The sequence below is a fragment of the Pelodiscus sinensis genome, chromosome Z (genome assembly GCF_052426305.1).
Source record: "Pelodiscus sinensis isolate ZL-2025 chromosome Z, ASM5242630v1, whole genome shotgun sequence".
NCBI classification, from domain to species: Eukaryota; Metazoa; Chordata; order Testudines; family Trionychidae; genus Pelodiscus; species Pelodiscus sinensis.
In genome coordinates, this window is record NC_143085.1 from 28207608 (window position 1) to 28223233 (window position 15626).

Sequence of the window (15626 nt, forward strand, 5' to 3'; positions counted from 1 at the left end):
GACTCTTTAAGTTTTTGCCCTTGCTCATTTCCTGTAACCAATGCGCTGGGAATGACAGTCCCATGGCTGAGCGAGTGCCCTACCGTCCCCGTGCGGCGCTGCACTATAACTGCATGGCTTCTGATGACTCACAAGTACTCAGACACACCACTGTGTTTCTGCATCCTGTTTCCTCGTGACATTTGAGTTGTAGCGGTGCGTGTGTGCGCCCCAGGGGTGCAGGAGTTGGGACTGCAACAGATGTTGCAGGGGGCTGAGAAGGAATTAAACAGCACGGGGAAAGATTCTCTTCTCTTGGCCTCCCCTTGCTTCTCTCCCTCACAGCCAGTAGAGATTAGCCCCACAGGAGAGCTAAGACAATTCCTCAGCAAGTTATTGCTGGGCTGCGTGCCCACAAGGCACTGCCAGCTGCAGGATGTGTGCCCCGCAGCCTGCCACACCATTGTGGGGCCTCCATCCAATTTTTTTTTTTAAATCTCTCCCATGCCTCAGACCTTTCTTCACTCAGCAAGTAGTTTTATACTCCCCTTTGCTCCCCCAGCCCTGCCATGCCCTGGGGCGGGGCGGGGGGACGGAGTGCACTGCAGAGCTTTAAAACAATATGACCAATTTTGTTGCTTTGCAAGAATGTGCTGACTGTTTGTTTCTTCCCTTCTCCCTTGTCTCCTTTCTCCCTCCTCCCCCATCTTTCTTCTTATTTGGTTCCTCTCCCACCCCTCACCTCTCCTTCCCCTTCCTCATCTCCCAGGGCTAATCAATTGTAGAAGCCAGGCGGTTCAAGACAATTCCAGTACCAACATGGGGTTGGAGGCAATAATTAGGAAGGCCCTAATGGGTAAATATGACGAGCAGTGGGAAGAGCGCTCGCCTCTCAGTGCCAATGCTTTTAACTCTCTGAATGCCAGCACAGGTGTGCCCGCTGCTATGCCCATAACCGCTGCTGACGGACGGAATGACGACATGCGCGCCTTGCCAGGTCTGCAGCCCTTTCCGCCTTTGCTGTGTTGTTTGTCCTTCTTTGTATCCTCTTCAGTCTGTGTGTGTCCTCCGAGCTTTGTGAATTTGCTGATTAATCCCAGAATCTCTGACGTTAACGTCCAAAAGGCGCTGTTGCTTTTCCTCTAAAACACTGACTGGCTTCTTTTCATCTCCTTTTTCTCTTACGATGTAAAAAGTTTATTTAGAAAGGCATGGCCGAGAAGTGTGCATTTAAAACAAGCGCCAAACCTGAGCAAGGTGCCTGATTCAGCAAGGCCTGTACGCATCCCTGCAGATGCCGGGGGCATCAGGGAAAGCCCTTGATTGAAATCCCACTCAGAAGTGCTTTGCTGAATCAGGGCCTGAGGTCACATTGCCCCACAAGAGCTCCCCACCCAGTGAGAGATCCAAGCTCCTTAGTAGAAAAGTGCTCCCTGAACAAACACAGTCCTTTAAAATGTGCGCACCCCAGGGCAGGAATCAGGGAAGGGAATATTGTGGGCACTGGGGGCAGAGAAGCGCAAAGTTTTCCATTCCCCTACAGCCCAGGTGTCCCTAGCTCTGGGGCAGGGCTGTGTGTGGCCCCTAAGGCCTAGGGAAATGACCTTATTCAGTGGCAGCAGGGTGAGCAGGGAGAGCGCCCAACAAGTGAAGCCCTAGGGAGGATCAGCCTTCACCCACTCTTGGCCAGGTTGATGGTTGGCTCCAAGCATTTCTTTAGTTTTAGTTTTGCCTGCCCACCAGTCAGCCACTGCAAAGGCCTGGTGATGTCTATCACTGCTCTGGCAGACCGCCGGGCTCACTAGTGGAGCAGTGCAAATGGCAGCCCCACAGCGGCCAGGGCTGGTTCGCTTCCCATGGGATGGAGGGATGCAGCGTTGGAGGCATCGGGAAGGGGAGGGAAGCTTTAAGGTAGCTGAGAATTCCGAAACATGGGCAGGGGCAGAGTCAGCCATTCCCCCACATAGCAATTGCTTTGCCATCCACACGGGTTATTAACCACTGAGTTACATCTTGTCCCCAGCTAGCAGGGGATGTGGCAGGGTCGAAGAGCCCTGCTGCTTCTCCTTCACCAGCATTGTGCCCGCTGGGAGGAATTCACCAGAATGGACCTTTAATACAGGTTTTTTGGGGGGGCTAGGGCAAAATCTGAAAGCGAGCTCCCCACCCCACCCTTTCAAAAGCCATTGCCTTGGAGATGAAGGGGCTCAGAGTTGGGAGACTGGGAGAGCAAAGCCACCCATACTCACCCCACAGCAGCAACTCCTGTCCTGCAGGGCTGGGCCCGGCTCCTCGCTTCAGGCCTTGCAGCCTGGTGCACAGGTTCACAGCACCACTCAGCTTTGGCCCTTCTGTCCCTCCATCAGGATAGGGATGGCCAGGCGAGGGTTGAGTGAGTGGGGTTGCAAACCCCTGGCCCAGGTCATAATGTCACTCAGCATCTATGGGTGGAGGGCAGCCCTGCATTGTCTGTAGAGAGGAAGGAGGTACATGTGGGTGCCTGTTCCTTCTCACACCCAATAGGACAGGCACTGAGTCCCAGAAGACCCCAAGCACTGGGTTTTAGGTGTTCCATGAGGTTCTCCCAGACCCTTGCCGGAAGGCAGACAGATACCTTTCACCAGCCCACCCTCTCCTGGGGTCAGACCCTTCAGCTCATCCAAGAATGCCGCCCTTGTGCTGGACACAAGCTGCTGCAGCTTGCTTCATGGTGCTAGTTGAGTTCATCAAGGCCATGGAGTTGCAGGGAGGGTAAATCAGGGAAGTGTTTGGTCCTCTGAGCCGTTCCATTGCAGCAGCCTTGTTCCAGCAGAGGGCCGTGAAGTCACTGAGCTTGTTAGCAAAGGGCAGGTAGGAGTTTGCTGGTAGAGCACCCTGAATACAGACACACTCTTTGCTTCCTGTAGCTCTGGTGGCCCCCGTAGAATGTCCAAGAGGCGTAAATTAAGCTCCTTGTGATATCAGGGACTCAACCAGAGACACCTTAAAGGGGCGAGACATTGTCGAGGTCTGAGCACCCACCCTTTGAAAATCAGGCCACTTTAAGGCATCTCTAGTTGGGCCCCCAAAATCATGAGTCGCCTTTGCAGCCTTGGCCATGTGGCGCGTGTCCGTTGGAAAAGCAGGGTGCTTCTCTTGCAGGAGGAGGGGGGAAGCCAAAGATTGCTGCCAGACCCAATAGCCGCAAGGCTAAGTCTCCAGCGCCGGGCCTGTCCTCTGGAGAGAGGCCACCATCTGTTTCTTCTGTTCATTCAGAGGGGGACTGTAACAGGAGGACACCGCTAACCAATCGAGTTTGGGAGGACAGGCCTTCATCTGCAGGTATTACCACTCTGCCTCCTACGGGGCTTCAGATTCACAGTCTGCTGGGAGGGGCTGAGGGCAGATATTGCCTCCAGATACCCCAGTGTGCATCAGCTGTTTCAACTCAGCAGGGAAGTTACTGCTGCTTATACCCAGGGAGACCCCTGGGACTGAGACGCTAGAACAGAGAGTGGGATGACCACAAAAGCAAAGTGACCAATAGCACTAGCCATGCATCTAGAGCCTGTACCAGGGCCTAAAAACATCTAGGCTACAGAGGTAGCAGGCAAGCTTCCTCACACAGCTCTGCCAATGCATTTCACTCCTGATGTGGAGGCCCCATCTACCAGCCCACCCCTGGGCCACCCCCCACTGCCCTGTCCTGTCAACACCCTTTGCCATCCCTGATCTGCAGCACCCCCAGCTATTCCTGCCTTGAGCCCCACATGGCTGTGCCGGTTCATCATCCTCCTGACTCACAGGTGCTGTGGCCCTTCCAGTCCTGGGCCACTGTTCAACAGAGCCTGCCAGTAGTGCTGCATGGCCAGCGGGCACTCAGACAAGGCCATGATATTGATGTGGAGAAGGGGATGGGCTGGTGAGTGAATTTCCCATCCTGGGCTGCCCCTTGGACCCTGCTGAGTGTCTTCTTTCATTCCGCCCTGATACAGGTTCCACACCATTTCCATACAACCCACTGACAATGAGGCTTCCAACCGGCGTGGTGACGGCCCCGCCCCCAGCGTCCATTCCACAAGGGAACTCCGCCAGCCAGCACCACGCCTGGGAAGAGGAGCCCAAGCCCCTGCTCTGCTCCCAGTATGAAACGCTGTCAGACAGCGAATGAACGAACGAGAGAGCAGGAGCAGAGCAGACAAACCGGTCAGCTGGCCAGGGTGAACACCAACCACAACAGTCCACGGTGCTGTCAGCAAAGAAGCTAGAGCAGCACTTTTCCAATCGGTTGATTTCTCACATCAGGAAATTTCTGAATCCTCTTCAGTCCAAAGCCTTAAGACAGCCAGATGGAACCCAGCCTAATTCTCTTTCCAGCACTGGTGTCCTCACACTTGAGCTGCAGTCTGTGTACAGCTGATGGGGGGGAGGAGGGCACCACCTGATTAATCACCACTCACTGAATCTCAGGTGTTTACTCAGGGGAGGCCAGCTGGTGCTCTGGTTCCGGTTCTCCCCTTAGATTTGGTGAGGGTGAGGAAACCCACGTTGGGAGGAGTGTGAGCGTGCTTGGGTGCATGTGCGTATACTACATGTGTGTGTCCGTGCATATGCACACATAGAGCATGTATTCTCTGCCTGCACACCCATGTTGCCTGCTATCGAGTACTTGAAATAGGATTAGACTGCCCTTCCCCAGCTTCCAGGTTATTCCATGTGCTTATTAGCACATGGGCTGCACCACTGAATTATAAAGTCAAAAAGGCCCCATTTTGTTCATCTTTGGCAGCTCGGGATGTTTTTTCTTACAGGCATCCACACCCAGCAGCGCCATGAAAGATCAGACCCCAGAAACAAACAAAAATTGGGTTGGGGGGAATAAGAAGAAAACTAAGGATCTATTTTTTAAAAAGTCCTGCGACAGAAACCCTCGGTTTATATTGTAATCAAAAGAAATTTCCCATTTTGTGGTGCATTAATCTGCAGATGAAAGGGACTCTATTGCTTTAAGTGCATTGTTTCCTGAATGGTGAGAAAAAAGCAATTGTAAATGATGTATTGGTCTACAGGGTATATTTTTGATACCTTCAGTGAATTATGTCAAGATGTTTGACGTGAGGAAGGACTTAAAACAGTATTACGTGCTGCTTTCAGTCTCGGCTCCTGGAAAAGAGGTTCTGTTATTGTGTGCAAGATTTGACAAGTTTGTCCATTGTATGGAAATGTAAAAAAGGTCTCGTTGATCCATCGCAGTTGTCTGTACGTCGGTAGAATGTATTAACTTAGTTTAAAAAAAATGTTGCCACAACTGCAGGGCCTCTTCTTTATTACATATACTGCTTTTAAGCCAAGAGGGATTTTCTTTTCCTTACAGAGGTTTACTCTCCAGCATGGAGCTCTCAAGGGAGCCTTTCAGACGACCTTGTCAATGTTTTTTGTTTGCAGTGGGAGGGGATTCATGAGAAACTTAAAAACATTTGTATTGTGTTTTTTTCTGATGCACACAAAGGCTTTGCTTCGTATTATTTTTCATTCTGTGATGTTGGATCATATCTGCAGTTACATGGTTCAAGAACAAAATATTAGACCTTTGTTTTCCTTCACGTTGCTTTCTCGCTGTGGAGTTGGGGTTGGGGGGGGGGGGGAGGGAGAAAGGATACAGTAAATGCTTTGCATTCTTCAAGCTAAAGAAAGACCACGAGGACATACAGACTTTCTGCTTCTCCCACTGCCTGTTGGAATAGACAGCTGCTGTGTAACTGAATCTCTCTGATTGCCTAGGAATATATCACTATCAACGTTTTTGGGTTTTTTTACACTGTCCCGAGAGTGATTCTCATTTTAGAACATCAGAAACACTGTGTGTGGTGGCTGATTGTTTCAGAGAGTGGGGTTGGGCTTTTTTTTTTTTTAACTATGTCAGGTTTTTAATGTTGAGTGACATTTGCATCTTTCCTGCTGCACTTTTTTGTTTTTTCAACACACAAAATAAGCGTTTCTTCCCTAGATGTTGCTGCAGGTGTGGCACAGCTCAGAAACAACACCTGATGGTTTGGATATAATGCATTATGAAGAAGTTGTAGATTCTACTGAGTTAAAATTCAGATTCACCCCATCTTTCCTCCTTCTAGAGACCTCTTTTATTAAAAAAAACATTAGGCTGAATGGTCTAGCACTGGTAGTAATAGCATGGCCAACTGCAGTCTCTTGCCAAAAATGTTTGCATTTTTTCAATGAGAAATGGACATGCTTTTCACTCAAATGTGTGCCAGAAATCCATCCCATTTTTTATTTGCACAGGAAAAGAAAAAAGGTGATTTGTCACAAAAAATATTCCCCATTTTCAGCCAGCTCTGCTTTTGGACCTTTCACTGTAGCATTTTTCTGTTTGCATAAAGAATCTAAGCTTTGTCAGCCACCATTAGATTAAGCTGCAGCTCTACCTGGCCACAGGTGACAGCAGGAGGAAATAAACCCAGGTGCCTGTGCTAATGGACAGAGAAAGTGGATTTCAAACATCTGAGGCGCTGAATCGTCTGGTCTTTGCCTCACTTAGACAAAGGGGCTTAGACCCCAGCAGAGCGAGCTGGAGGTGTGTGCTGACATTTCCCGTATATCATGGTGAATCTGGCTGTACGATGCCAAAGAAAGGGGCATTCTGCTTGGAAAACAGAGACAAGCTGGGAGGAGGGGTTGGGGTTCTCGTTCTGCATGGGCTGGTCCCAGAAGGCAGCCATTGCAACCTGTCAGAGATCAGTGAAGCACTGAAGAATTTAGGCTGGAAGTTTCCAAGAGAGCATAATGGAGTTAGGCACCCAGCAGTCAATGGCCTTCAGTGGAAGCTTGGGATCCTTAACCCCTTTAAGCTTTGCAAATCCTGTGGCCTAAGTAGCTTGGTTTTGCTGACAGCCCCCAGGCCAGATGTGCTGAGATAGTTTACCCTGTGCCATGCAAATCGTAATCACAATCATCCGGCTACAGAGGTTCTGCTTCCTCCCTTTCCATCCCTCTGCCCCATTCATCCTCCGCAAGACCTCGTCCTAGATTCCCCAAGTCCAAGGGCCATCCACGTGCGTGGTTTTGGTTAGACACTTGGGCATCCTCCACCCACGGAGAAAAGGAAACCACTAGTTAACATACAAAGAGTCATACACGTGATCACGCTGCTGTCTGATGACACCTCAGTGATACATGGCAACCCCAGGCTGGGTGAATATCACTGTGCTGTAGAAAGTCCTGTTAGGTCAGAACCAGAAAAGGGGTGAGGGGTGGGGAATATCTAACAGGGAGGGAAGAGCCGTGGAAATCCTTTCGGTGTCATGGGCAGCCCCTCAGCTGCCCCCTGGCTTATTTTCTATCGAAGGGAGTGTGTCAGGCAAAGGATGGGGGTGGGGTTCTACTTGTGGCTGCTGTTTCCTTCCAGACTTTAGGACCTGATGTTGGGGACCTTGGGAGCAGAGTCAAAGCCTAAACTTTGTGGTAAGTCTTGATTCCTTGCTCTCTCTTCTTCCTGGCACTTGCTGTGTGCCAGATGAGTGGAGCCGCAGCTTTGCCACCCCATGTGTCCCTGTCGAAGAGGGCAGCTCACTCTGTTTAACAAGGACAGGCCTGGGATAACTGAACACAGAGAGCCTCCAAAACCACTCGGCAACAGTGTCCTAAAGCCAAGTGTCTTTCACATGCCTGAGACCGTTAGTCCATTTGGGTTCTGTAAAGCAGCACGCATCTTGGATGGATGGATGGATGGATGGGCAGACGTCATCCCAAGGCTTCTGTAGAGCCAGTTTTGCTAGGGGTGTGTGGAAATGGGGACCTGTTCACTAGGCACATGCACTTGCTGGAAGGAGTGATAACTGGTGCCCTGGGTGAGCTAACCCGCTCCCTAGAAATTGGGTTGGGTCTGTTGCTGTCAAGAGCTTCAAGCCTGTAGTTTTATTCTCTTCAGGCTCAAAGAATTTCCTCTGTGAAGTACTGGGAGCCATGAAATCCCCTAGCTGCAGTACCTCTGCTCTGCTCTGCCGTGATATGGGGGCACCAGCTTTAGGGAACGAGCATAGCCCATTGCTCTACTGAACCTGTCCACAGGTGCCGAGTGGGGCATGGTTCCTGCAGTCTGGCGTGAGGAGAGAACTCTGCCTTATTTGTTCCACGACGCAGGCAGCTGAAATCAGGGCTCTCCAGTAGCCTGACAGGCATTGCTACTTTCCTGTACCAAGCAATCTGACAGCTCTTTTATCAGCGACAAACAACTGTACTGGGAACTCACCCTGGCTTCCTCATAGGGTCAAATGCTGAAAGAAACCGTTGCTAGTAAGATACTATTCTGTCTACAGTACTAGAAATGCCTCCGTGTACCCACAGATCCTTACCCTCACCCCACTTTGGAATGCAGACAGGCAGTGCCCAGAGCTCACCAATAGCCCTTGCAGGATAGTGAGTAGGTGAAGGCAACAGGATCTATAAAAGCTCCTGATCTCAGATTTATAGCTTCCTGGTTGGGCTAGTCTGATTTATTCTGGCTCCTGGTTTGTCTAGACACCTGCATGGTAGATACTGAATGACTTTCATGGGGAAAAAATACCCCCTCAAACTCACACACCATCAGCCCCCATATGGATCCATGTCCCGTCTGTGTCCCCAGAAAACACCCCTGGGCAAACCCCAAACTGTGTTGCCAGAAATAACAAAGCCTCCAATAGCCCACTGTGCCTAGAACTCTCTGTGCCCTTGATGTGAGGGATCCGGCCTCACTGAGTCTGATGATAGCACCACACCAAGCTGGCAAGGGGGTGAGTTGGTAAAAGTTCATACACTTGGATTCCTGACATCCTAGCCCAAGATTCTCAGAGATACTTAGCCACTGGTTTCAATGAGGAAGTTAGGTGCCTACATCTTTTTGAGTATCTGGGTCATAGAGCCTAGCCCCTAAAGTGATGTTTTCCTTTAGTAGGCAAGAAGTAATTCCTGAAGTAAGTGGCAAAACTTGCCGTGAATTCCCTAGGGCAAGATCATGTCCTGTATTATTTCACAGATGCCATTAGGCATAGATACACTAGTTTAATAGTACTGCGTAGAGCCTCATACATCCTAAGGACTGCTGGGGCAGATTTACAACTAAACCTACCGTGCCCTGGCAAGCACGCCCGCGCCCGCCCCCCCCCCCCAACGACATGAGGCCCCCAGTGCTGACAGTCCAGCAATGGGTCCAGAACCCCCTCTCTCCCCACCAGGGGGTGTCTGCTCTGCAGAGGGCCAGTCCCCCTGCAGAGAGGGCTGTGGGGGGAGGGCAGGAGAGCAGGGAGGCTCATGTGAAAGATGCAGCCTCAGGAGAACCATCAGGAGGCAGCAAGCAACACGAACACGGGTTGGAAGGCTTCAGAGGAGCACGGGAAAGCTGCACAGCCGGCTGGAGAAAAGTGGTACTTTGAAGTGGCAAAGCGCCACTTCTCTCCGGCCACCGGCTGTGTGGCTGCCCAGTGCACCTCCGGCACCTTCCAGACCATGTTCATGCTGCTGGCTGCCTCCTGGTGAGTGGCAGTTGCCCACAGGATGGGGAGGGGTGGCTAGCTATGGCTGCCTATGGTGGTACGGCTGGGGAGGCGGCAGGGGGACAGAGAGTCTGCAAGCTGCACAACTGACTGGAAAAAGCTGCATTTTGAAGCAGAAAAGCGACACTTCTCTCTAGCAGCTGGCTATGAGGTGTACAGCTAGTTAGATAGGAAGCCTAATCCGAACTAGCTAGTTCGTGCCGCGTGTAGCCGCGGGCACGGAGTCCGAACTAGCCGGCATTTAAAAATGGCGCCGGCCGGCTTTATGCAAATGAAGCCCGGGAAATTCAAATCCCGGGCTTCATTTGCAACTCCGTATGACTACATTACCCCCTAGTTCGAACTAGGGGGGGTAGTGTAGACATACCCTCAGTCATTTTTAATCTGACTAAAAATTAGTCAGTTTTTTAGCAATCATGAAGCAATACTATGAGTCTGGGAGTCAAAAATGCAAAAACAAAACAAAAAACCAAAAAAACCACAATGAAGGCGAAGCAAAAAGAAAGTTTGTCTTCTGATTTTAAAAACCCTGAAGTATTGAATCAAGAATATTCATCAAAAAGTTGGATGAGGAAACATCTCAATTATCTGATCATTTGCTGAGTTGTGGGGATACCACAACATCTGCAAAAGTTGAACAAGTGAACTCTGAAGTGGCAATGCGACTACAAAACATTGGTAATTTTGTCACAATAAAAGAAGTAACCTACCCTTAAAGGCACTGCATTATGGCCAAAATCTATTTAATTGGATAGGCTAGAATATTTCTTCGTATATAAACCGAAAGACTAGGTAATATGGGAAATTTGGAAAAAGAGTATAAGGTTGGATGGCACAAGCAATTTAGAGGTCTTTGTGAGTCCCATTTTCTGAGGATGAAGAAAAATGGGACCATAGAAATGAGAAATTGGTTGATTTGTTTCAGAAATCACCAAGGCAGTCTACTGTTATGTTTGCAAATTATTCCCTGACCAGAGTAAAGGAAAACAAACATTTGTCAATGAGCATTCTAATTGGAGAAATGTTGCAAGAGATATTGCTGATCGTGAAAATTCCAAAACTCATATTAATGCTAAGTGCAAGTTTCTTTAAAGATGTAAATTATCCAGAAGAATTGATTCTGCATTATCAGCTCAGTGTGAGAAGGAATGGTCTTATTGGAGGCAAGTGCTGAGACATGTGGTTGCCATTGTGAAACTGCTGTCTTCTTTGGGACTACCTCTAAGAGGACATGATGAGTCATCAGTGTCAAATTGAAAAGGTCATTTTTACCCTGCCTTTTCATATGGTTTGTGAAAAAAGTTAGACAAAAAAAAAAGGTACCTCAATTTATTTTAATTTATGTCTTATTTCTTATAATATTGGATGAGGATGAATAAAAAATAATGAAACATGGAAGGGGCAGAAAGAGTGAATGCTCTTTTTCTTGGCTGGGTTCTCGGGGGGGGGGGGGCAGGCAAAAATGAAGCTGACCACAAGGCCCCACTAACTTTAAATCTGTAAGCATGCCAGCCTGCCTCTATCCATTGCTACATGTGACGGTGAAAGGCTCTGGTGCGGGAGACAATGGTGAAGAGTTCTGGCAGCAAGGAGCTGCTGGAGCCTTTCTGTGAGGCAAGGGAGGATTCCAGCAGTAGGATGTGGCGTGGCTAAAAATAGCAGTGTGAAGATGGCAGAGGTGCTGCTTGGGCCTGTGCAGAGCTGTGTCAGGGAGGTACTCATAAGATTCAGGCTTTGCCTAGACAGTTCCTCGCTGTCTACAGTGCCATAAGAAGTGTGCTGTATAGATCTGCCTTCTGAGACAGCTGAGTTGGAATCCTGCATACATATGTAACGGGGCTTTCATTATCCCACAAGGCATATTGCTGCCTCCTGCCAGGGAGCTATAACTCCAAGGAGCTCTGTGCATGAGTGATAAGCAGTGTTCTCTCTAAGCTGGGCACTCAGGTGGCTACCCAGCAGAGAGTCTGATGTTGCCCAGCTGATTAGCTGCCCACAACCAGCAGTATGTGTTCCTACCTGTGGTGCACATCTGCACATCATGGTGCACATAACAAAATTTTTCCTGCACATAGATGGAAAAAATTAGAGGGTACATTGGTAATAAATAGGAATGTTAAAATGCAGATAATTAAGGAACTGTGTAACCGCTGCAAATTTTGTAACCATGAACGTTGTTAATCAATGAGCCCAGGCTCATCGGTTAACCATGTGCATGGTTGCATTTTCACATCCTAGTGCAATTTACCAGACAGTTATGCAAGGCACCAGTAGAGACAGGAGGATTGGGCACTGTGGTGATTCATTCTGCCTGAAGGTGTCACTTTTGCAGAAGGCTCTGGGTCTTGCACTTGTTTGTGTAAAATAGCACTGTGAGGAGTCCAACTTGCACTCCTCTCTGGACCTCATGTCTGTTCTTGGGAACTCAGAGCTACATGCTGAGTGTGAAAATCCTCCCCCTAGAAACTCCTCATTGACCCTCAGAGCAAAACTTGGCACCTTAATCTGGGGCTGCCCAAGGTTTGAAAACTGGACTCCTTGCACGTGGCTATACCAGGTCAACAGCACAATGGCTCCTTTGTATTGGGGTCCATTGGATTGCCCAGTACTTGCTTTCTGCCTCTTGGAGTCTCCAGCCTTGGGGGTCTGTGTGTGTTGGCCAGATAGAGATGATGGACTAGTCGCTCTGAAATAGCTGTGGTTGCTCAAAGAAGCCAATAGGACACGTGTTCCAGATGGATCCTCTGGGTCGGGGAGGAAAAAGGTTTGGGAATCAGCACTCACCGCAACATCTAATAATTTTCTCTGTGGAACCTCCCTCCTCCCCCCAAGATCCTTGCCCAGAATTAAATCTGCTATTTTAAGCCCTTCATAGATCAGGTTGGCAGACAGGTGCCTGTTCCCAGGGTGGCCCACAAGGTGGCAGTATCTGCCTAACCAAACATCCTTCTGTCTGTAGACTGTGGCCACCTCCTGGCCCAGGCCTGGGCTGTTCATTTCTCCCTGGCAGCGGACATAGTGCCAAAAGAGTCGCTCTCCCATCCCCTGAGTGCTGGGGAGACCCTCGCATGCCTGGGCTTTTCCTTAGAAAGGATGAAAGCAAACAAGCACAACTGCCCCTTCATTTCTTGCCTCAAACCGAGTCAGGGTTGGAAAGGCACCTGTGTGTTCTCGTGGCCAGAGTGCAAACCTGGTGATATGGGTGGGGGGTGTCTAAAAGCCATAGCTGCTGGAGTCCTGTGACAAAGGGAGACACACTACTTCTTTTGAGGAATCCAAAGGTTTCCTGAGGTCTCTTCTAGCTCTATGATTCTGTGTTTCTATGAAAGGTTATCATGGAAAAGACCTGAAAATGAGACACCCAAAGGCTCAAAATCTGGGGGGCAAATAAAAAAGACCCTGACCCCAAGTCAGTTACTAGACACTTTGGGTTTTCACCACTAGAAGTTGGCAATACCAGGTTCTCTCCTGCACTTTGCAGCGAGGCGGAAGTATGGGCTGCTGGGCCTGTGACGGACTGGGCCGTGTCTGGGCACAGCTGAGGGCGTCTGTTATGGCGAATTGCTCAACTTTGGGGCTCCTTACAGTCCCCAGACTGGTGAACTCTCCAAACAGGCCACAAACCAGTCCCACAGAGCGCTTCAGCAGCATGCCTGAAGCCTCACGAGCAAAACCCTTCTGACACATCCCAGCAATATCCATGCCCAAGATGGCCCCGGGCCTCATACACCAGTGTGGGGTCTTAGAACCCAATCTGACCTACCCGAACAAGTTCTGTCCGGTTCCAAGAAACCAGCCACAGATCCCTGGTCAATTTACCCTCTGGATCTTACCCACAAATCATGCTGAGCCAATCCTTTAGACTCTATCCTCTAAAGGTTTATTACCACAAGAAAGAAAAGCAGGAGAGTAAGGTTGCTAAAGAATCATACATTACATGCATCGAATCGACTCTCCCAGTTCTCGATGCAGCCTCTAGCAGAGATGTTACAGCTGCTGGCTTAAGAGTCCTTGTTGCACATCCTAGAATCAGGATGGGTTCACAGTTCTTTCCGGCTCTTCAATCCCTGCCTTGCTGCCTCTGGGATGAAGTGCAGAGCTGAGAACCAAGATGGAGTCTACCACATGGCCTATTTATCCCTCCTTCCTGGTCTCTTCTTGGCTATAGCAGGTCCCATGGCCCATGGCCTATCCCTGTGTTCCCTGCTGTTAGCCCTTAGGTATGAGTCACCACTGTTGAGGTGTGTCCTTGGCCTATAGAGGGCTATTGTTCCAGAGCTTTGCTTGTTAGCATGTCCACAGGCTGAGCTGCTTTGCCCATAGTTCAACCACATATAGAGAAACATTTGGTATCCACACAAAATACATGCTTATAACTTCACATACCGACATGATACAATCACATGAATAGCATATATGGAATCAGAAGAAAGTAGACTTCTACTGGACACCTCACATGGCCCCCTTTGCGCCACTTTTGGGGCAAACACTCCCCCATGGGTACAGCAGTGATCTGGCTGCTCCCCTCAAAATCCAGTAACGTGACAGGGCCGTTAAATCAGGCAGCTGAATTAGACTTCCCATGGCCCAAGTTGAACAGCTATGGGATTTCTGCCTGTCTTCTGCCCACAACACATGACCAGATCCTGAGGAAAAGGGGCCGCTATCTTGGGGCAGGTTTGCAGCAGGTGCCTGTCATCAACCCCAGCCCCTTTAAACATCAGAATTTACCCCAAGTCCCAACCTTGCTGAATGAGACCCTTGCACTGCTGAGCCCTAGGAAACTTGCTGGGACATGGTGATAACATGGTAGACCCGTGCTCTAGAGAGCACAGGTGGGCAATAATTTTTGGTGGGAGGCCACTCCAAGCTTTTGGACAGTGGTCAAGGGTTGCATTTTTCTGTGGAGGAGGTTGCAAGGTCTAGGGTGGGGGTTCGGTGCAGAAGGGCTCGTGGAGTAAAGGACTGGGGTACAGGAGATGGGGGGAGGTGCGAGTGGGAATTTGCATGAAGGAGGGGGTTGTGATCTGGGTGAGTGGATTGGGGTATAGGGTCGGGGGGGTTGGGTGCAGGAGAGGATTCTGGCCTGGAGGAAGGGCTCTAGGAGGAGGTGCAGGGCCTGGGAGAAAGTTGTGACCTGGGGCAGGCAGATGCAGAGGGTTTGGATGGTGACCAAGGGGAGGGAGTTGGGATGCAGGAGGGGTTGGGGTGCCAGAGGCAGGCTCTAACTGGGAGATGCTTACCCAAGCCAGCAGCCCGGCAGCACCCCCAAGGCAGGCTGGGCTCCCTGCCTGCTGCAGTCCCATGTCATTTTAAACTGCAGGCTTGTTCCCTCCATGTGGCTCTCAGCTCCAGGAAGGGAAAGAGGCTTGTGCTGCTCCCCTGCCCCAGGCCAATCTTTCAGCTCCTATTGGCTGGTTGTTGCCATCCAATAGGAGCTGAGGTTTAGGCTGGGGGCAGGGAGATCACAGGAAGCCTCCCCCTCCCTGCAGAGCAGAGAGCTGCGCAGACTGCGCTTTAAACTGCGGTAGCTGCACGCCTGAAAGTCCGGGCAGGATGGTCCGCAGGCCAGATCCAGTGGCTTGGCAGGCTGGCTCTGTCCACTGGCTCATATTTTGCCCAGCCCTGCTCTACTGTTTACTATTGAAGCATCTGCCCAGGACTGAATGCATGCTAGGGATGAAGGAAGCCTGTATGGTCCATCTGGCTGCATCCTCCAACTCCCTGGTAACATATTAAAAATGAGACAAGAGGAAACCACAAGGCAACGGGAGATGACCGAGCTGAGCAGCCATCAGGGGAGCAATCAGGGTTAATCTGCCATCTCCTTCCAGTTAATTTGGACTGTCAGTTCTAAAACTCACCGCACATTCACTATCATAGGTTTTTTGGGTTTTTTTTTATTTGAACTCTCTACTTCCTGCAAGTCAATAAAACTCAAATGACCCCTCATTTTTATTGGCAAAGCTAGCAAATGGCAGGAAACAGCAGGCCGCAAAGTGCATAGGACCAGGAATTCTTCCCCCCACTCTCATCCCCTTACCTTCCTTGGGCAGTAGACTGTTTTTACTGGATCATTGGAAGGGAAAGCAAAACTCTTTGAACCCTCCTGAAATCTCC

The 15626-nt window shown here is 49.9% G+C and overlaps 1 protein-coding gene across 30 annotated transcripts in view; it reads left to right on the forward strand.

The window, feature by feature from the left end:
* NCOR2 (nuclear receptor corepressor 2) overlaps positions 1-5267 on the forward strand; it is a 511248-nt gene extending 505981 nt beyond the window's left edge. For 21 of the 30 annotated variants that reach the window (XM_075898481.2, XM_075898483.2, XM_075898482.2 and 18 more), the window contains 3 exons: positions 749-976; positions 3121-3300; positions 3954-5267. In XM_075898481.2, the coding sequence (XP_075754596.2) occupies positions 749-976; positions 3121-3300; positions 3954-4129 (584 nt within the window). In that variant the 3' untranslated portion in view covers positions 4130-5267. The remainder of the gene's footprint in view (positions 1-748; positions 977-3120; positions 3301-3953) is intronic. The other 9 variants (XM_075898494.2, XM_075898509.2, XM_075898497.2 and 6 more) reach the window with 6 other exon arrangements.
* The last annotated feature ends 10359 nt before the right edge of the window (positions 5268-15626 follow it).